General features: G+C 40.2%; 1 protein-coding gene across 1 annotated transcript; it reads left to right on the top strand.

Moving 5' to 3' along the window:
* Positions 1-14,197: 14,197 nt before the first annotated feature.
* Positions 14,198-15,047, top strand: LOC101686116 (interferon alpha-1/2-like). The gene has a single exon (XM_004761840.3). The coding sequence runs from the start codon at positions 14,296-14,298 to the stop codon at positions 14,890-14,892; it is 597 nt and encodes a 198-aa protein (XP_004761897.1). The 5' UTR covers positions 14,198-14,295; the 3' UTR covers positions 14,893-15,047.
* Positions 15,048-23,432: the final 8,385 nt, after the last annotated feature.

The following is a 23,432-nucleotide window of genomic DNA, read 5'->3' as shown; positions in this document are numbered from 1 at the left end:
AATAAAGTTGGCACTTTACATCATAATTTTTGACTTTTTTTTTTAATAAACATATAATGTATTATTTGCCCTAGGGGTACAGGTACAGTACATAGCACTCACCATAGCACATACCCTCCCCAGTGTCCATCATCCAGCTACCCCATCCCTTCCTCCCCTGACCCTCCAGCAACCCACAGTTTATTTCCTGAGATTAAGAGTCTCTTATGGTTTGTCTCCCTCCGCAGTCCCATCTTTTTTTTTTTTTTTAAGATTTTATTTATTTATTTGACAGAGATCACAAGTAGGCAGAGAGGCAGGCAGAGAGAGAGGAGGAAGCAGGCTCCCTGCTGAGCAGAGAGCCTGATGTGGGGCTCGATCCCAGGACCCTGGGATCATGACCTGAGCCGAAGGCAGAGGCTTTAACCCACTGAGCCACCCAGGCGCCCCCACAGTCCCATCTTGTTTCATTTTTTCCTTCCCTTCCCCCATGACCCCCCACCCCCACCTCTCAAATTCCTCTTACCAGAGAGATCATATGATAATTGTCTTTCTCTGATTGACTTTTTTCACTTAGCATGATACCATCTAGTTCCATCCATGTTGATGCAATGACAAAATTTCAGGGGGTTTTTTGATGGCTGCATAGTATTCCATTGTGTATATATACCACATCTTTATCCATTCATCTGTTGATGCACATCCAGGTTCATTCCATAGTTTGGCTATTGTGGACGTTGTTGCTATAAACATTTGGGTGCATGTGCCGCTTTAGATCACTACATTTGTATCTTTAGGGTAAATACCCAGTAGTGCAATTGCTGGGGTGGTAGCCCTATTTTCAACTTTTTGAGGCTCCTCCATACTGTTTTCCAGAGTGACTACACCAGCTTACATTTCCACCAGCAATGTAGGAGGGTTCCCCTTTCTCTACATCTTCACCAACATCTGTCATTTCCTGTCTTGTTAATTTTAGCCATTCTGACTGGTGTGAAGTGGTATCCCACTGTGGTTTTGACTTGTATTTCCCTGATGGTGAGTGATGTTGAACACATTTTCATGTGTCTGTTGACCATTTGGATGTTGTCGTCGTCGTCGTCTTCTTTTTAAATTTCTTTGGCAGAGAGACACAGCGAGAGAGGGAATACAAGTAGGAAGAGTGGGAGAGGGAGAAGCAGATTTCCTGCCAAGCAGGGAGCCTGATGCGGGGCTCCATCTCCTGGGATTATGACCTGAGCTGAAGGCAGAGGCTTAATGACTGAGCCACCCAGGCACCCGCATTGGAGGTCTTCTTTGCAGAAATGTCTGTTGTTGTCTTCTACCCATTTCTTGATTGGATTATTTGTTCTTTGAGTGTTGAGTTGGTAAGTTTTTTTACTTTTTTTATTTTTTTTTAAGATTTTATTTATTTATTTGTAAGAGAGAGAGAGAGTGAGAGCGAGCACAGGCAGACAGAATGGAAGGCAGAGTCAGAGGGAGAAGCAGGCTCCCTGCGGAGCAAGGAGCCCGATGTGGGACTCGATCCCAGGACGCCGGGATCATGACCTGAGCCGAAGGCAGCTGCTTAACCAACTGAGCCACCCAGGCGTCCCAGTTGGTAAGTTTTTTTAAATAGATTTTAGACACTAGCCGGTTATCTGATTTGTCATCTGATTTGTCCTTCGCAAATATCTTCTTTCATTCTGTCTTTTCATTGTCTTTTGGTTTTGTTGACTGTTTACTTTGCTGTGCAAAAGCTTTTGATCTTGGTGAAGTCCCTGTAGCTCATTGTTGCCATTTCTTCCCTTCCCTTTGGCACATTTCTAGGAAGAAGTTGCTGTGGCTGAGGTTGAAGAGGTCGCTGCCTGTGTTCTCAAGGATTTTGCTGGATTCCTGCCTCACATTGAGGTCTTTCATCCATTTTGAGTCTATTTTTATGTGTGTGGTGTAAGGAAATGGTCCAGTTTCATTCTTCTGCATGTGGCTGTCCAGTTTTCCCAGCACCATTTGTGGAAGAGACTATCTTTTCTCCTTTGGATCTTCTTTCCTCTTTGTTGAAGATTAGTTGACCATAGAGTTGAGGGTCCATTTCTGGGCTCTGTATTCTGTTCCATTGATTTATGTGGTTTGACTTTAGTTTTATCTTAATGATTTTCATAGGTTATTTTTCTTAGAAAGTATTAAATATCTGTACAATTTTGCACTCATGAATGTACCTTCATATTTTTTCCATTTCCCTATGAGTATATTTAAATATCTACCCTAAATGTATCTATTAAATTAATAGATTAATTAATCTATTAAATATATACCCTCATTTGAAATTTCCTACATAAAATTTTGACCATGTCTGACCCTGTAATAAATTCTAAAGAAGTAAAATCTGAGTCAAATAGTGTAGGCTCTTAAAATACATTCCAAGAGTATACCAATATCCATTTCCAGCAGAATGTGTTTAGTGATTATTTGGAAGGAAATCTTTACAGTTCTAGCTTTCTTGTTTGGGTTTTTTCTTCTTTTTTTATTACAACATTGAAATTTTTGTTTATTGAGTATGTGTATTCTTCACTTGTGAATCATTTTTCCTGTCTTTTACTTTAAACCTCTTATTTGCTGCAAAGACTTTTTTTTTTTCCATTTATGGCATTTTTATGGGTGCAAGGCTACTCAACTTTTTAGTTGAGATATTATGGACATGTATTGGTTGAGGTCCACAATATAATGATTTGAGAGATATAGATATAGATATAGATAGATAGATAGATAGATAGATAATCACCACAGTCAGTGTAATTAATATTCATCACCACACATAGGTACAAATTTTTTTCTTGGAATGAGAACATTTTAAGATTTACTCTCAGTTGTAGTACCTGGGTGGCTCATGGGTTCAAGCTTCTGCCTTGAGCTCATGGTTTCAGGGTACTGGGATTGGGCTCTCACCTTAGCAGGGAGCCTGCCTCCCTTTTTCTCTCTCTCTGCCTGCCTCTCTGCCTACTTGTGATCTCTGTCAAATAAATAAATAAAATCTTAAAAAAAAAAATAAGATTTACTCTCGGCAACTTTCAGATATACAGCAATATTATTAACTGTAGTCGCATGCTGTACCTTACTTCCTAATTTATCTTATAACTGGAAGTTTGTACCTTTTGACCACCTTCACCATTCCATATAATGCAGTCAAATACGTCCATCTTTTTTGCATTTTGAACTTGTGGTGGTAATTTTGCTGTTTTTTCCATAGTACTGATGTCACATTTTTCATCCTTATCAATTGCTTTATCAGCTCTAATTCTTAACTTGCTAAGGGAGCATTTACTGCTTATCTCTTGTTCAAATTGCTTTTCTTTCTTATTGAAATGAACATGAATTTTTAAAATAAATTTTCAAAAATTCCTTTTACATTACTATTAGTCTATTTACAGGGACACCTGGGTGGCTCAGTTGGTTAAGCAGCTCCCTTTGGTTCGGGTCATGATCCCAGCATCCTGGGATCGAGTCCCACATTGGGCTCCTTGCTCCGTGGGGAGCCTGCTTCTCCCTCTGACTCTGCCTTCCACTCTGTCTGCCTGTGCTCGCTCTCGCTCGCTCGCTCTCTGTCAAAGAAATAAATAAAAAATCTTAAAAAATATATATTAGTCTATTTACAGTAAGCATTTTCCCATCTTATTTCCTTAAGTATGTGTCTTAATATGCAAAGTTATTTTTGGCAATGTAGTGAAATTACTTTTTCCTTTGTCATTTTAAAATATTTATTTGTGTATTTTTTTCCCACTGTGATATGGTATAATTATCCCAGTATTTTATATTATTGGTATGAATATCACTTTTTACTATACTTCTAGCATAAAATCTAATGTATGTTTTCAAATTATTATCCATTTGTTCCCATCACCCCTTTCTGGATAATTTTTACTTTCTCCCTGAATTTTTATGCTTTTTAAAATCATTATAATAAAATCTTATATGGGCCATTTAGGGTCTTTCTTCAGTTCCGATGATCTTTTCTTCACGTTGTCTTTGGTATATAGATTGCTGTTTTGAATGATTTTGTTTTCACATTGTATTCCAAACTTTATTGCAGCAGTATAGGAAATGCATGGTTTTAGCTTGTTGCTTTTTTGACATCATTACTGTCATTGATTCTTAAGTTTTTGGATGAAACATTAGTCTCATTGATTTGTAACAGATTTTTGGGTGGATTCTCTTGTGTTTTCACCTTAGAGAATCATATTATATTATTTGCATAGTATAAAAACCTTGTTCTATATTATTTGTATCATAATTTGAAAGATTGGTTAATACTTCCAGGAAAATTATAGTAGTGATACATATCATCATGTCTTGTAGGTAATTTTTTTTCTTTTTTTTTCAATTTATTTATTTTCAGAAAAACAGTATTCATTATTTTTTCACCACACCCAGTGCTCCATGCAATCCGTGCCCTCTATAATACCCACCACCTGGTACCCCAATAGGGGTGATTGTAGTTTTCTAATTTATTTGTTAAAGAGAGATGTTCTTGCTTTTGTTCATCAAAGGTGATTGTTCACAGTGCAGAACTGGTAAAGTGTTTCTTAACAAAAGGCATGAATAATAAATTTATTCCTCTATTTACTTTGTATGAGTCTGTGAACAACCACTTTCTAGGGACTGATATTATTCTGCCATCTACTGGTTGGAATTAAAAGTCCTCATTTTAGACGGATTCCAGAAAATGTATCTCCTTAAAAACAACAGCAAAAAAAACCCAGAAACCCCAGTAATGACAAAAACTATGAGAAATTTTTGTAGCATCAAGTCTTTACACACCCAATTACCTAATAAATATGTAAAACCTATGATAACTCTTGGTGGATATAGTGGGTCAGATAATCAAAGAAAATATTTTTTGGCATCAAATAAAAATATACATTTTAAATTGCTTTGACCTTTATTTAATTGATTAATCCATATAAATTGCCAACTATCTAAAGTCTATAACATTTTTAAAGGATGTTATTTATTTATTTATTTTAGAGAGCATGGGCCAAGGCATTGCACATGGGAGGAGGAGTAGAGGGGGAAGAGAAAGGGAGAGGGAGAGAATCCTAAGCAGACTCCCACTCTGGACTTGGAGCCCCACAAAGAGCTTGATCTCATGACCCTGAGATCATGACCTCAGCCAAACCAAGAGTTGGAGGCTTAACCCACTGAGCCAGGCAGGTACCCCCAAAAGTCTGCAACATTTTATCTAAGCATCCACACCCAGTACTGCATGCCTTCCTTTGGGGGACAGTGGGCAGGGAAGACATTCCCCATCCCTTTTAAATGGTTTTTAGCAAAAAGCCTCATTATGAAGACACTTACAGAGTAAATATTTTGCAATAACAAAGAATATAATATGCAATATATCCAGGTATAAATAAATCTGACAAACTTAAAATATTCAAAGGGCTTTTTATATTGGCTTGCCCATATGGATGCTAGGATTGGATCACTGCTCCAGCCACATGGCTTTCACTCAGCCCCAACAGCAACATATTTACAGAACCACACAGTAACTTCTGAACCAGCTGATGCAAATTCTTTAGAGTACCATCCATGGCCTCAAAGAAAGCCTGTTTCTCAGCCACAGTAAGAGTGGCATAACTACCCACTTCTAATTCTCCAAAATACTGTCTCAGAGTAAAATATTCTCATACATAAAGCATTCTTTTCCTCAGGATGGACATGACTGAAAACAGGTGACTTCTTCCTGATGCCTCCTGAAGGCTATCAAGAGTACACATAGTCCCATATTTCTTTTCTAGATAGACCTGAAAGAACAAGGTTATATTTCCTGCAATCTTAGAACAAGAGGAGTATAAAGCTGATGACAGCAGCCAAGGTCAGGTATTTCATTGTGTAGAGCCCCAACCGCCGTTCTAAGTCCACAGAGTGTTCTGGTTCTTTACTGGTCCATCTTCCATAAAGCTGTTACTATACAGGTAGAGGCTTATCGTCCTTTGCCTGTCAGCACCATCTGTTTAGATATGAGTCAAAGGGCAGGTCTAATTTTTACTGACTCAAACAACTTTTTCCTAATTGGGAAACAAAGTTTATCACTTGCAAGTGAAGGAAATATTCTTCCATCCAGGAATTTGTGATTCATAAAAACTCTAGGAGTGCCTGGGTGGCTCAATGGGTTAAGCCTCTGCCTTTAACTCAGGTCATGATCTCAGGGTCCTGGGATCAAGCCCCACATCGGGATCTCTGCTCAGCAGGGAACCTGTTTCCCCCTCCCCCTCTGCCTGCCTCTCTGTCTACTTGTGATCTCTCACTCTCTGTGTCAAACAAATAAAATAAAATCTTAAAAAAAAAAAACTAATTTATGGTAATCATTAACCAAAACATACTCAATATAGAATCCTAGAGTCAGTAATAACATTTATTTCTTCATACTAGGCAAAAATTTTTACTACAGTTTTTTATTAATGTCTTCAACCTTCTCTAGATGAGAAAATCACAGATTTCATAAAACCTTCCGTATATCATGTATACAGACACACATGAAGATGTCACTTAAGCTCAAAGACTGGGGAAAGAGTTTTCTAACCTTCAAGATTGCTCTCCCTTCCTGAGCTCACCCAGGCCCTGAAATGTTGACTTTATTCTGCAAGAGGAGTAGGTTGTGGATTCCATTGACATTGTCCACTTCATTCACTTCTTGGGTTTCAATATATTCTATATTCATCCTCATCACTGATCTGGGAGCTAATTCAGCCATGCACAACAGGTTCATGGCTCTCATTCAGGGAACCTCTATGTGTAGACCAAACTCAAGAAGATCCCTCTCCACTTAGCTCCCAGACCCAATGTCTAGAAATGGATGAGGAGTCACCTGCTGGACACTTCCAGTTAGTTCACATTCCCAGTGTACAACACCCTGCTGACGTGAAGTATCTACTGTTGCAGAAAAGAGAAACCCCATCAAGTTCTCAGTAGCAATCAGGGTTGTAACTTTGAGAATAAAGTCTGATGAAGCCTTGATCTTACGCAGAGTCAGGAGTGGGGAGGGGGCTTTATTCAGGAGAATGACAGAATTAGCCATCTTATCACAGCCATGAACCAGACCTGAACTATAAACAAGTCACGAGCTGGACGCTTTATCTTTAAAAATCATGAAAACAACTGATCATTCTGGTCCATTGCATTTACCTGGGGTTGTTACTAAACCTTAGTGACGTCACAGGACCCAGTTGTTCTAGTCAAAGAAATGAAGAAATCGGCTGTTTTTGAATACTTAATCGCACATGTGTTCAGGATGCAGTTAGGGAGATGAGTAAAGATGGTGGTATCAGGCGCAAGAAACGTGCAGGACCTAAGCAACCCCTAAGCTCCAGGCCTGCACAGAAAGAGTGATGGGTTTTTCCTCTAGTCCACCTTATTTTTGACACCCCCCCCCCCCCCCCTGCTGGCTTTCAGGAGACTAGGGGCACAGGAAAAAAAAAAAAAAAGCTCGGCAATAGTCTAACTCCTTAACAGTCTTGTCCAGCTCTTAGAAATGCCTTCACGCCCCAGACCTAACCTCTTCCACAGCCCCAATAATTCTATTCTCCTTACCCAAATTGGGCATTTGATCTATAAAACCTTCTTTTATTAATATCAAGGATATAGTCCTGAGAAACATTGTTGTCTCACATTATAGATTTGTGTGTTTGTCTGATTGCACATTTCTGTGTACCCTCATTTTGAAGACTCTGAGCCAGGTGGCCACTTGGACACAAAAGAATAGAAATCCATTTTCCAACCCAAACACAAATCTTCATGTAACAGGTTTTCATCCTCTACCATTATAGTTTCCAGGGAAACAGGAACAGGATTCTCCGCAGTCCCGTGGCCCACGGAACAATCCTCTCAGCTTCTGAGTGATGATTGCTTTCTTACCAATGACTACCCCAGCTCCACTGTGTTCCTGGGGCCTCCAGGAGAAATACTAGCTCATACCAGCTCAAGCTTTCTCGTCCAGAGCCTGATATTCTTTTCCCTGATTTCCTTAGAATCATTAGTCCAAGTTCAAATCCTAGAAGAATCCCCTTTCTATCCCTTCCTACTGAATTTTATCATGATTCTTTGTGGTGAATGCTGGTGAATGTGGTGAAAGCGCAAGTTAAGGCTTGGTCTGACTATAGATCTGTTGCTGTCAGTCTACACCTGTGGGGCTTCATTACATTCCAGGAAAGGAAGGAGCGTGAGAGTAACCAAAGAGTAAGCACAATCTTCAGCCCCATCTGTACTGTCGGTGGTCAGAGAGAGGATCATTTGGTGCTAAATTTGGGGGGAAAGGGAGTGGGAGGCTGGCAGATGCCCCCTTTTATTTTATACACAGAAATAATGTTTTAAACTGTTCTTTAAATATCTGAGAGATTTTAGGAAAAACAAATCTCTCTTTGACTAATGTGAAAAGGAAAAAAAAATGAGGATGGGGGAAATCGATAACCAAGAAATCTTGTCTGTTACTTTCTCATAGCTATCTTGCAGGTAATTTGAATGTTAAAAAATCAGCAATGTGATCATATCTGCACCCAAGTCCCTTGAAACGAGAAGTGCCCTCTTGGAAACATTGATTCTGAAGACCTGGAAGATGATAAGCAGGTTTCATAGGCTTGGCTCCTAAGAGCATAAAACACACAACCAACAGGGTGAGAATGACAAAATCACTGAAGAGCAAAAGAAATCACAGGGAGACACCACGACAGACTGCCCTCCAAAGATAGCTATGACAGTATCTTCCATCCTACATGTGTCCTGAGAACTTTGCCATTTCTCAAAACATTGAATCTACTTCACCTCCCGTTAAATACGGGAGGGCTTGGTAATTGCTTATAAAAGAATTTGTTAGAAATAATGATGCATGACTTCCAAGTTTATGTTAGAGTTTATCATCCTTGACACTACCGATACGTGAGGCCAGACAGTTCTCTGTGGTGGGGCCCTGTCCCGTGCATGGGGGGCATTCAGCAGTATGCGTGGCTGACATCCACGAGATGCCAGTAACAGCCCTCATCAGTTGCGACAACCAAAAATGTCTCTGGACATTGCCCAAAGCCCCCTGGGGGACAAAATCATTCTCACTGGGAACCACTGGGTTAGATCATGAAAGACGATAGAGCTTGGTCACTGGGCCCCTCATTTTTTTGAGCCCTCAGGCCCCATGTAAACAGTGCAACAGTACTGGGTCCACCAGTCTGTCAGAAAAAACAGATGTCAAGGAGAAGTTAGAGTGAGGTGCTCCTGCACCCAGGGCCAGTTGAGATCCCAGCTGAAACCTATAAGCCTCAGATATAGCAGTGAAAATGTCTACCAACCATCAAGTCATCACCAGCCATCCAGGGGGGTGTGTTCCAAGTTAGGATCATGCATTTTAGAATAATTTGTTTCAAAGCTATAGTAATGGGGAGAGTTTGTATCGAGAGCCCCGATCCACTGCACCCCTGCCTGCCTGCCTGTTCCCTCACTGAACACCTGCCTGGAACCATAGCCCAGAGTGCACAACATCCTCATACTATTAGACAGCTGAAAAGTGTCCCCTTTCACACATGCCTGAAGGACAGAACCTACCTCAGAGTTCCTTGGGAAAGATGGACCGTCACCCAAATCCAGAAGACACAAAGCACCTGTTTCCACCACCAGATGCTCCTGCAAGTCTTCAACCCCTTTAGCACAGACCACAGCCAGGCTACCTGGAGCCACACCGCCCTCCATGACCTCCTCTCTAGCCTTCATCGCTGCCTGGGACACCAGAAGCCTAGGGAAGAAGACAACCCTGCCTGTCTGTGTCTGGGGATCGTGGTCCAAAAGGACTTCCAAAACATCCATCTCTATCTGAAGGAGAAGAAACACAGCCGCTGTGCCTGAGCATCAGATGAGAAATAGCTGAACCAAAATCATGAACTTAAAAAAAAAAATGTATTGTCTAGAGTGGATTTACAGAAAACATCTTCAGAGAGAACATGATCTACTTTCTTAAATAAGTGACTTTATGATGTAATTTTTTTAAGTCTGTTTAATTTTGGGGGTATATTTTGCATTTCCAAAATATAAAGTCCAATCCTTTATGAAAAAGTACTTGAGGATAGTATTTTATTGAACACATGTGTCAGTTAAATGAATGCCAGCCACTATAACTGATCTATGGGAAACTATAACAGAAATTATATAACTGTATACCTTTATATGTAATATAATATAGATTATATATATTATATAATATCTTATGTAATATGTTATATATTGTATAACTATAAAAGGAGTTTCTGCTCAGATGACTCCACAGTGATTCAGGGACACTGCAACCTTCTCTTCTATGACTTTGCCATATTCCGCATAGGACTCCAAATATGTCTGTAGTACTTGAGTCTATTCCAACCATTTGCAAAGGGGAAACGTGGGGTGGATCACAGAGGATGATTTCAGGGGCCCAGACTGTACCAGTGCAGGGCAATATCACTTCATCAACATTTGTGTGGCCCGAATTTATTCTCATGGGTGGTCTCAGTGTAAAGAAGTTTCCACTGAGAAGCAGACTTCTGGGGTGACTCATAAAGAGGAAACAAGTTCAATGAAAAAGAGCAGGCTTCATTGTTAAATTATTCGTACTTTTTTAAGGGGAAAAATAACCAATAAGTTGGCAGCACACACTTTGAAAAGTCCAAACAGCTGACCTAAAGTCTGAGACACAATTTAAACCAGGGCAAGATTAATGGCTATCACTCTTTAGAGTTGATAGCATCACTGACCCTTTGTAAGAAGGATTCAAGTTGATTCCCTAAGGCACAGCCTGACACCAGAAGGGTAGAGATGAGATCTCAGAACACTCTGTAAAATTCAAAGTTATATCCTCATTAGGTGAGATAGGTGAGCAAGGCAAGAGGAGGTGGTTCCTTGCAGGTCCTTGGGGCTCACTGAAATAAAAGAGGAGAGTGAGTCTTTTACTGATAACCAACCTGGTGATTCTCATCCTGCTACCCTAAATACTGAAAATACAAACTTGAAGGAAATTTTCTTGCCCATAGACATTTTTTTGGTCTTGTTTTCTTTTGTTTTTAAATCGCCCACTGGCTATTCCATTATAATTTTCCTTATAGAACCAAGAGGAATTTATAAAGGATCTTCAGATCTGTTGAACTCCCACATTACATAAAGCATACCTCTGTAGTATTTGCTCGTATTATTCTTTCTCCTATAATTGCCATACTTGTTTTCCTCGTGAATATTGACGGTGCACTGGAAACAATGGAGACTGGTACTGGATGCCTAGAAAAACAAGTTGGGTAAGAGGAAGTCTCTCCCCTTAGGTATTTTACAGACCCCTGGAGGGAGATATTCCAAGGAGAAAATAGGGCAGGGCAGGGCTCAGACCCTTTGGGTGCTTTTAAAAAAAAAAATAGTATATCCTAGTTAACTTGTAAAGAACAGAAATTCATTAGTCACAGTTCTAGAAGTTGGAAATCCAATATCAGGGTGTCTCTTATAAGGGCCCCAATTTCATCAGGGATATGGCCTTGTACTCTCATCACCTCCAAAGGGCCCCCACCAGATAGCATCATTTCAGGGTTAAGATTTCAACAATTTCCGAACATTCATTAGCAGTTCATTAAAAGCTCCATGACTGCCATCTAAAAGAGACAATATAACCATCCTTAGTACCAAAGAAGAGTGAGTAGGTATATTAGCAAGAAAGAGCAAGTGGGGCCAAGAACTGAGAATCCACATCTTCATTTTTGACCTGAAGTCACACTCTGCTTTTTACCTGCCAAACTGTGGAAATCAAACTGAAGTGGAGCCTAGTCTCCCTCTCAAATGGATGGAGAAAAGAGCATCCAATTGATTGTTCATTATTGTCTCTGAGTTATCTCCAGAGCACCTCAGAATAAAGGTCATTCAGTGATGCTTCAGGAAAGATCTACCACAACTCATGGTTAAATAGCCTGGTTGCTGTAGGCCGTGTGAATGGGGGAGAATTTGAGTTTAGATGTATGGCACTCTGTAGGACACCAGGCTAGTTATTTTTCTGTGATGACCAAGTTAAGGCAAATTTGAGATGAGACCATCCTTGGGGCTTCCTCTAGTGCTGGGCAAAAGCTGAAAATTGTGCTCTTGCAACCCAAACCCCAGAGCCCTGTGCACCTGAAAGCAACTAGAATCCCAGTGGTTTCAGCAATAATCCCAGTAGACATTGTTGACACCAGGAAGAGTAGAGTGGATATTTCAGGCATGGTCTCATATAGTTCTAGCAAACATGGCCATGATGAAGCAAAGCAGTTTGGTCACTCATGAATGCCTCCTGGTAGGATGAGGAGATCAGAGAGCATACTGCAGTTATCATGACATATTGAGCCAGGGCACTTGCCCCATGCCAAGGAGGGCCAAGTGAGTCCATGACTAAGAGCTGGTATGTCAAAGATGGCTAGGTACCTTCTAGGTAAAGAGTAGGAATGTAGAGGGGTAAGGCAAGGTAACTTCCTATGCAAAATGAAAAGAGTTCAGAATAGAAGGTGAGAGTAAGTTTGTCACATGATAATAATCAATATTTACACGGTTTTGAATTTAGGACAAAAAACTTTCCTTTTTTTTTTTTTTAATAGATCAGTTTGCAACTGATCTATTCCTCTAAAAGTCCTTTGGGAAATTTGAAATTATATGCAAAAATCTAAACAAAGATTCAGGGGTGCCTGGGTGGCTCAGTCAATTAAATGTCCCACTTTTGGTTTCAGCTCATGATCTCAGGGTGGTGAGATAGAGCTCTGCATTGGACAACATTCTCCAAGGGGGGGTCTGCTTGAGATTCTGTCCCTCTCTCTCTCTGCCCTCCTCCTGCTCTCTCTCTCTCAAATAACTAAATAAATCTTTTTAAAAAGAAGGGGCGCCTGGGTGGCTCAGTGGGTTAAAGCTTCTGCCTTCAGCTCAGGACATGATCTCAGGGTCCTGGGATTGAACCCCACATCAGGCTCTTTGCTCAGCAGGGAGCCTGCTTCCCCCTCCCCTTCTGCCTGCCTCTCTGCCTACTTGTGATCTCTCTTTGTCAAATAAATAAAATTTCAAATCTTTTTAAAAAATCTTTTTAAAAAGGATTCACATTGATTATGTTCTTTTACTTGCTGATTTTTACTACCAATGGTGCAAAAATGAGTTGTTGGAGAGTGAACATATCTTAGGTATTACAATGATTGCTGCTCTTTAAATCAAACCTGTTCAACAAAATCCTATTCCTTATTATTTATTTTCTCACTATCTCTTAACTTGTTGGTTTTTCTTGAGTATCTTATGTGAAGTATTGACACTGAGTTCATGAAAGCTACAGAAAATGCAAGTTTAGAGCAATAAAATTTACATCAAATAGATGGCTCACCAGAGGACTCTTCCTCCATCATTTGCTTGATTTCAAAGCTGTATTGTGAGAGGTGAGAGGTGGCCTCCCCTTACTTAGTAGCTGCCATTATTGTCTGTTTATGTTGCTTATGTTGGAGCCTCAGTGTGAACTGGGCTTTAGAATTAAATGCAAGGAGTTCATATTTGATCATTTAATTCTACTAAAGTTATTAAATACAATAATTATATTAATTGCTGAAAAGGAATAAATATTGAGAATATCTGGATGAATATCAAGCAGTCAGTGAAATTAAAAATTATTTTCAGATATGAAGCAAAATTAGAAGTTAAGACCTAAAAATACATGTCAGGAAAATACTGTGAATTTTCAATTGTTTTGAGTACTTCTAATAAATGTTTAAGTATATCATTGCAGTCATCATTATTATGTATTGTATTGGTACAATTTTAAATTTGAATATGATTTTAATACATTACTATTTATGTAAGTATAATAAAATTTGCTCTGAAAAGTTAGTTATAAAGATAAATAAAATGTTAATAACTTTTAAATTTACTTATAGCTTAAAATTTTTGTCAATCTTAATCCTGCATTGGATGAGAGAGTCAAGTTTGGCACTATTTTCTTTCTATGTATAAAGTACAGATACATAGAGAGGACGCAAATAGATACAGAGGATAACTGTGTCATTAAAATTTCATGAGGGATTCAATTAGCAAAAAATATCTAAAATGACTCTGGGGTCAAGGGAAGGGGAGACAATAATGAAATGAAATTGTTGAGAAACACTGCTCTAAACCCATTTGGTGAATGCAAAATGAAAAACAAAAACAAAAGTAGAAAGTAAGAGGAACATCCAGAAAATGGAAACTAATGCGTCCCCATTTAAGAGTGTGCACAAGGGAAGATGTTCAGAGAACCTAGAGCCACGGTTCCCAGACGTGCCCACCCCAGCCAGATCAACAGCATCTGCAGGATCCCCAATGGCCCTGCCCTGCTCCTTCTTGTTGGCCCTGGTGGTGCTCAGCTGCCACTCCCTCGGCTCTATGGGATGTGACCTGCCTCAGGATCATGGTCTGCTGAACTGGAGGGCCTTGATGCTCCTGCGACAAATGAGGAGAGTCTCCACTTTTTCCTGCCTGAGGGACAGAAATGACTTTGCCTTCCCCCAAGAGGTGTTTGATGGCAAGCCGCTGCAGAAGGCTCAAGCAATCTCTGTCCTCCATGTGACGAACCAGAAGACCTTCCACCTCTTCTGCACAGAGGCCTCACCTGCTCCCTGGAACACGACCCTCCTGGAGCAATTGTGCTCAGGACTTTCTGAGCAGATGAGCCACCTGGCAGCCTGTCCCCTGCAGGAGGCGGGGGTGGGAGAGACGCCCCTGGTGAACGGGGACTCCATCCTGAGGAACTACTTCCAGAGAATCTCCCTCTATCTGCAAGAGAAGCAATACAGCCATTGTGCCTGGGAGATGGTCAGAGCAGAGATCATGAAAGTTTTCTCTTCATCAACAACCTTGCAAGAAAGGTTAAGGGGCAAGAAACAAGACCTGGTTCAACATGGTGATGACTCTCACTGACAAATAATATCGTACTTCCTTGTGTTCTACCAGGTCAAAGACTCTCATTTCTGCTACAATCATGACAAAACATGTCAAATGTTTTCAGGAGTATTAAGTGACATCATGTAGAGCATATCAGCTCTACAAGAACTAGTTCCTTTCAGATGACTATGCTGATCTATTGATGTATCTATTTAATAACTTATTTATTTAACTATTTATAAGATTTAAATTATCTCTGAACAACATTAGGTATAATTTCTCTTTGTGGTTAAGAGAAAAAATATATTCTTTATATTTGTTCAATTTATTATTTCCTTTCTTTATTAAATATTTTGTATAGAAAAATTATTGTATTTATTATTTTTTAAATAAACAAGTCTGAGGGGAGCCTGGGTGGCTTAGTGGGTTAAAGCCTCTGCCTTCAGCTCAGGTCATGATACCAGGGTTCTGGGATCAAGTCCCACATCTGGTTTTCTGCTCAGCAGAGAGCCTGCTTCCCTTCCTCTCTCTCTCTGTCTGTGTCTCTGCCTACTTGTGATCTCTACCTGTCAAATAATAAATAAATAATCTTTTTTTTTAAAAAGAGAGAGAGAGAAACAAGCCTGATTATAACCTGAAGAGAGAATGGATTGTACAATGCACCTACTCATTATTATGTTATTCACGCTATAAATTAAAAACAGACTTTCTCTAAACCAGTTTGTGTATTGCTGTCAGGATAGAAGTGGACATTATAAATCCAATCCTGCTTTGTATCATGGATTTTTGTGGAGAAACCAACCTAAAAATAATAATAATTTTGAAGTAGTACCAATTATGTTAAGTGATATAATAAGAAGGGGGAAATGGAGTTCTCTCAGCAGAAGCTGCAGTAAGTCATTGTCAGGAAACAGAAACAGAAACAATAGATCTCTTCTACAATTGACTGATGGAAAATGGATATTTGAGTGTGATTTATAAGCAGCTCTATTAACCAAAAGCCTGCGAGCAGAAGTGGTCATATCGGAAGAGTAGAGCATGAGAAAAGAACTTAAGATTGATTCCTCGATAGGCACTTGAGTGGCTCAGTGGGATAAGTTTCTGCCTTAAGCTCAGGTTATGATCTCAGGGTCCTGGGATGGAACCCCACAATGGACAGGGTCCCTGCTCATTGAGGAGTCTGCTTCTCGCTCTCCCTCCACCCTTCCCCCAACCCCCACTTGAACTCACACTCTCTCTCTCAATAAAATAAAATAAAATAAAATAAAAAGATTAATTCTGTAAACTTTCAAGTGGTAAGAGAGAAAAGAGACACAAAGGAAACAAAGGTGAAATGGCCCTAAGGCAGTAGGGTAAGAGAATACTGGTCAGAGTATTTCAAAGAAAAAAGTGCTTCAAAGAATTAAATATTGCAAAATGTGGATGGGAAGTGTCTACCACCCTGGGATATAGGGAGCATTGAAACTTTAGTGAGAGCTGACTTGCCAGAATTCATCAACAGAAACCATATTGGAAGGTAAAGGGAGAGAGTGAATAAGAGAAATGAAGTTAATGTGTTCAGAGAAAACAGTTGTGAGAGATTTGCCTTCTGAAATGCAACAGAAAACAGAATGGGAATTGGAAATTATGTGCATTTTTTTTTCTGCAGAATTCCCTCATTTGCAATGTATGTGTCTCTGGGTCGATTCATGGATTTGAAACATTAGCAAATCATGTCCATCTGTTTAATATGTATTTCTTTTAAAGAATGGCACATTTCATTACTCACAATGCTAATTTATTATTATTTTGATTCCTACAGTGTGGAATGTCAGTAGGCTGCTCTGTGGATTGGAACCACGCAGAACCCACAGGGCAGCAGATGGAAGGCAAGGTCGCTGAAGAGAAGAGCTCCTGATGTCTTTCTCTCACCTGGGAGTCACTTTAGTATTGTCCTTCCCTTCCTGGTCAGATTGCCTTTGAGTCCCTGTTGCCTCAAAGCATCGAAATGTGATGACAGTTTTCTAGCAAAGCTGAGTGGAGAAAGAAAAAAAAGAAAATGATGTATTGAAAGTGATGGAAACAAATGGTCCAGGACCTTCTTTTTCCATTTTCTCTTCCCTAGTTTGGTACTGAATCAAGAAGAAATGGAAAGGAATTGAGACGAGCAAGACAACTCCTGTCCATAAAATTACTAAATTAAAACAAACATACTCATTTTTAAAAACTCTGAACCAGTGAAACAAAAGTGGCTAGTTTTATCTAGCATCCTATGTGGCCTCACTGCCCCATATTTCACTGTGAGACAGCATGAGGAATCCAAGGGCTCAGGAGAAGAGGACTGACTCAATAATGCAGGGATAGTCATTCCTTCAGTCAAAGCCTCGCACAGCAGGGAAAGCTACACCGAGTCCCCTGTGGCCTCAGAAACTGAGAACAGAAGAAGGACTCACAGTCTAATGACTGAACTCCATATAGAAATCAACATTTAACAAAATAAAACTGCAGTCACTATTTAAGGTAAAACTTAAAAAGGGGGGGGCTGATAATTTACCCATCCCCGTGTCCCTGACACTCGCACGTAGTACATAACGTTTACCTTGTGTCCTCTGTAAGACACAGAAAAATATGACATTTGGGTACCTGACAGAAAGAAGAGGAATTGGTCACAGAAACACTCTTGGGTCTTGGGTTGTTGATTGTTCATGGGACAAAAACAAATCCCCTCTAAGACAGTTTTGCTCAAAACTGAAAGTGTGCTGAGCTCACTCCTCACAGCCAGGTAGAGAGAAGGGGAGTGGGCGAGGGAGGGAGGGAGTGAAGAGGGCAAAGGTGGAACACAGGTGGCTGTGGCACAGCATAAGATGCAACCCGCCCTGCTCAGGGGGTATGAGATTCTATGCAGAAAGGATACATGGATGTGCAGCTGAAATTAGAACAGAAACACCAAGCTGTGCCAAAAAACAAACAAACAAACAAACTAGGAAACTAGCCTGGGTTTCAGGGAAGAAACTGATGAATCATTAGAAGGACAAGGCAGAAAGAGGTGGAAATGCCACTTACCTCCCTGGTCATGAGACACCCCCCTCCCCTACCTCATCCAAACAGCACCCCGCATGGCCATTCTTGGAAGTCTTCTTTTGTACACAGAATCCAAGAATACTCTTCATCATTAGTCATTATGCCCTAAGCAATTAATAGGAACATTGGCCAATGACCAAGGTGTGGGAAGACCCCAGGGAGTGCTTGTCAAACAGGGGGACCACATCCTTTCTGAAGAGGAAAGATGCTGAGGGATGAGGCAGCAGGGCTGAAGAACAGAAATGAAAATAGAGAAAACAGAGCCCAGGAGCAGAGGTAAAACTGCATTCTCAGCAAGGAGAACAAAGCTGCCTACTTGTGACTGTAACACAAACATTTTTTTTTCTCATTTGAAAGCTTTGGCTCCATTTACATAGAAACATCTCAAGATCTGGACAAATTAAACTTTGATGAAAAATAATCGAAATCAGTAGTGTCTTCCAATCTCTTCTAAGTAAAGCATATGTAAAGAAAACCAAATAAAAATTAAAAGCCATAAAAAGTGCCCAGGAACATTCTGCAAATGAAAACTACCCTATTGTATTTAAGAGTCATGAATGGAAAGAATTGGAGAGGAACTGAGGGCCATGGCACACCTGACTGGTCCCCCAGACAACCAGAGTCAGCTATGGCAGAGATTTTTCAATTGTCAGACTAGGAATTCAGAATGACTATCATTAATATGCTGAGGATATTAATGTATTCATATTCTCATTCATTTATTCATTCATCTATTTTATCTTCTATGTACTATTTAAAACAGATTTGAACAGCAAGACGCCCTTTTAAAAATAAAAAATTTTTTTGTTCATATAATATCATATTTACCTTTATAATACATTTGAATGTAGCAAAATTTGTTCATCTTATTTTTGTAAAACTGTTTTCTTTATGAAATTCTTCATCAGGAGATTTTTCAGATTTGTTAATTCTTAAAAAGAGAGATAGCCTGAATTCGTGACCAATTTTGAAGAATGAATGATAAATTCAAATCACTCATTCATTTCTTGTTCATTGTTTTAAAACTGCTTATCTTTATGCCAGATTATGTAGTTATTCTGGGGACACAGAGGTGAATAAAGCAATTGTAAAGCTTATTCTCTTTAAGCCTTCCATTTTGAAGAGAAAGAAACATAAAACGGGAGAATGAGACAAGATGGCCAATTTAGTTGGCCTACTTCTGAACACCTACAAACTCAACAGGAGATTATAGAGAAGAAGAACAGCAATTCTAGGAGCAGAAAAGCAACCACTTTCTGGAAGGTAGGATGTGGAGAGAAGTGAATCAGAAGCCACGGGAAGAGAGGCCACAGCAGGGAGGGGCCTGCTCCCAGCAAGCAGTAGAGCAGTGGAGCACAAAATCAGAACTTTTACAAGTCTCCTCCACTGAGGGACGTCACTTCAGGGGTTAAGCGAGGGATGGAGCCCTCATGGGGACAGTGTGGTCTCAGGACCTGCAGGGTCACAAAAAGATCAGGGGTGTCTGAGTGTGGCAGAGCTCCACACTCAGTATTGGAGCAGGGACACTGGCTGCAGAGACAGAGCCAAGGGGTGGGCTCTCAGCTTGGGGTTACCTTAAATCTGAGACACGATCAGGCCACTGCTCTTTGATCAGGGGCCCCACAAGTGGCAGATATGGGGACACCCCTCCTTTTTCCTCCAGGAGGAGCAGCACAGGAGCACACAGCAGGAATCTGCTGGGTTTGGAGACTCCAAACAGGGCTGAGAATCAGAGATAGACATGCTTGGTCACAGCTGGGAGAGCATGGAGTGCAGCCAGAGACAAGGGAGACGGGAGGGATTGACTGCTTTTCTCTGAGGGCACACTGAGGAGTGGTGACCTGAGCTCTTGGCAACTCTGAGCAGAGACTGGGAGGCCACCATTTTCATTCTCCTCTTCCAAAGCTGTATGGAAAGTGTTCAGGGAACAAAAGGTACTGAGAGCAAAACGGAGCAGACTGCTTAGCCTGGCCCCTAACAAAGGTGGTACAATTCTCCCTTAGGTATAAACACTTGAAAATTACTGCAAGAGTCCCTCCCCCAGAAGAGCAGCAAGAATATCTAGCCAAGATCAAGCTCACCAATCAATGAGAACTGCAGAACTCCAGAGCTAGGGGAATATCTCACAAAGAATTCATGGCTTTTTTCCCATTACTCTTTAGTCTTTCAAATTTAAATTTTATTTTTTCTTATTCTATTTTTAAATTTTTTTCCTCTTTTCTATTTTAACATATTTTAACTATTTTATCTCATCAGTTACTTTAAAAAAACTTTTTATAATTTTCATCTTTATAGTCATATTCTGTCCCTTCATCATGTTTACCCTTATTTTTGTGTATATATATATATATGCTTTTCTTTCTTTAAAGTTTTGGGAGGCAGTTTCTTCTAACAGACAAAAATATACCTAAAATCAAGGGCGTGGCTCTGTTCTATTCACCAGTCTAATCATATTTTTTTCCCTTTCTTCTCCCCCCAGTTTTGGGATTCTTCTAATTTGGTTAGTGTATATTTTTCTGGTGTCATTGTTGCCCTTTTAGTATTTTGTTCTCTCATTCATCTATTCCTCTCTGGATAAAATGACAAGGCAGAAAAACTCACCTCAAAATAAAAAGAACAAGAGGCAGAACTGAATGCTAGGAACCTAATTAATTAGGACATTAGTAAGATGTCAGAACCAGAGTTCAGAATGGTGATTATAAAGATGCTAGCTGGGCTTGAGAAAAGCATAGATGATACTAGAGAATCCCTTTCTGGAGAAATAAAAGAACTAAAATCTAACCAAGTTGAAAACAAAAAAGCTGTTAATGAGGTGCAATAAAAAATGGAGGCTCCTACTGCTAGGATAAATGAAGCAGAAGAGAGAATTAGTGATATAGAAGAACAAATGATGGAGAACAAAGAAGCTGAGAAAAAAGAGATAAACAACTACTGGATCACAAGGGGAGAATTCAAGAGATAAGTGATACCATAAAACAAAACAATATTAAAATAATTGGGATCCCAGAAAAAGAAGAAAGAGGAGGGGGCAGAAGATGTTGGAGAAGATTATAGTGGAGAACTCCTCTAATCTGGGAAGGAAACAGGCATCAAATACCAGGCACAGGAAAAAACCTCAAAATCAATAAAAATAGGTCTTCACCCCATCCTCTAATAATAAAACTTATAAGTCTCAGAGACAAAGAGAAAATCCTGAAAGTGTAGAGGCCTACTTAGCCAGAGCAACTCCATCTCAGTTAAACAGACATTTTGTTGTTTGTGCAGTCAAACTTAAACTGACCCTGCACAGAGGAACTTACTTAAAAGCAAGTCTGGGAAACCAGTAAAATATGCTCAACCAGTCCCTGATAACAGAGCCCCAATACAAGGATGGGTCAGGTCAGGTGGAGATAACAGAGCCCAAATACAAGGATGGGTCAGGTCAGGTGGAGATAACAGAGCCCAAATAGAAGGATGAGTCAGGCCAGGTGGAGACAATCTCATTGGCCACATGGCCTTTGCTCTATAGAAGCTAGTCTGTGAAGCTGAGGGTGGTCTCTCTCTCTGTAAAAGACGACCCAGTCAGTCGGTTTGATTCTCTGTGCTGGCATGAAATAAATTGCTTGACCTTCACTTTGTACCAGTCTCGCTGCTTTGATGATGGACCCCATCATGTGGGGGCTCGTCCAGGATCAAATGATGAGGCCTGAGCCAGCATCAGAATTTCCAGGAAAAGGGGCGCCTGGGTGGCTCAGTGGGTTAAGCCACTGCCTTCGGCTCAGGTCATGATCTCAGGGTCCTGGGATCGAGTTCCGCATCTGGCTCTCTGCTCAGCAGGGAGGCTGCTTCCCTCTCTCTCTCTCTCTCTCTCTGCCTCTCTGTCTACTTGTGATTTCTCTCTGTGAAATAAATAAATAAAATCTTTAAAAAAAAAAAAAAAGAATTTCCAGGAAAAGCCTCCAGAGGTAAGATCTCAAGACCCCATTCTGGGAGATCCTGTTCTGTCTGTCTTTGTGTTTGCGGCGCTCCATGGGTATAGCCCACCGGGGAGAAACTGGACGCAGTATTGCTCCCCAAGGCTGGAGAGGATGCGGGGTTGCCCCATCCCTCCACTGGTAGATTGCCAGGGGGTTCAAGTTCCGCTAGGCGATCAGGGGACCAAGAAAATCCCCACCAGTGGCAGATTGTGTTTTTGAGTTGGGATTATATCTTGCATACCCTTAGACTTGATATATGGTCGAGGAAGGGCCGCTGGGTCTGCAGTTGTCTTTGTCTTGTCTTTATGTTGTCTGTTGTGTTGTTTGTTGTGTTTGAAAGGGTGTTTAACAACAGGGATGCATAAGATGATGAAAAGCAGACCAAAAAAATAGTTAAGGTTTTGGCATTACATGAAGTGGGAAGGAGACGGGGAAAGAGATCAATGGAAAGGGGAAAGGCAGGTAGAGGATGGTCAGCTCCTTTGATCATGGACCCCATCAAAAGCAGCTCAGTACATATAACAGTAGAAATATTAGACTGGCAGCAGATCTGTCCACAGAGACTGGCCAGCCAGAAAGGACAGGCATAATATTTTCAGAGCACTATATGAGAAAAATATGCAGCCAAGAATACTATATCTAATGAAGCTGTCATTGAAAATAGGAGAAATAAAAATTTTCGAGGACAAACAAAAACTAAAAGAATTTGCAAACACCAAACCAGCTCTACAGGAAATATTGAAAGAGGGTCGTCTAAGCAAAGAGAGACCCTAAAAGTAACAGACTAGAAAGAAACAGAGACAATATACAGTAAATTTCACCTTAAGGCAATACAATGGCACTAAATTCATATCTTTCAGTAGTTAACCTGAATGTAAATAGTTACCCTAAATGCCCTAATCAAAAGACACAGGGTATCAGAATGGATAAAAAAAAACAAGACCCATTGATATGCTGTCTGTAAGAAACTAATTTTAGACCCAAAGACACCACTAGTTTTAAAGTGAGGGGGTGGGGAACCATTTATCATGCAAATGGACATCAAAAGAAAGCGTGGGTGGCATTCCTTATATCAGACAAGTTAGATTTTAAGCTAAAGACTATAATAAGAGATGAGGAAGGATACTATACCATACTTAAAGGGTCTGTCCAACAAGAAAATCTAACAATTTTAAATATCAATACCCCTAACATGGGAGCAGCCAATTGTATAATCCAATTAATAACAAAATTTAAAAAATCAACAATAATGCAATACACCCTGTCACCGAAGTGTACAGATTATCTAAGCAAAAGATCAAAAAGGAAATAAGGGCTTTAAATAACACGCTGGACCAGATGGACTTCACAGATATATTCAGAACATCCCATCCCAAAACAACAGAATACACACTCTTCTCTAGTGCACATGGAACATTCTCCAGAATAGATCACATCCTGGGTCACAGATCAGGTCTCAACTAGTACCAAAAGACTGGGATCATTCCCTGCATATTTTCAGACTGCAATGCCTTGAAACTGGAACTCAACCATGAGAGGAAAGGTGGAAAGAACTCAAAC

Source organism: Mustela putorius, unplaced genomic scaffold, assembly GCF_011764305.1.
Source record: "Mustela putorius furo isolate JIRA1106 unplaced genomic scaffold, ASM1176430v1.1 tig00000421_pilon_pilon_pilon, whole genome shotgun sequence".
Taxonomy (NCBI): domain Eukaryota; kingdom Metazoa; phylum Chordata; class Mammalia; order Carnivora; family Mustelidae; genus Mustela; species Mustela putorius.
The sequence above is the reverse complement of the archived record's forward strand: the minus strand, read 5'-3'. Positions and strand labels throughout refer to the sequence as shown.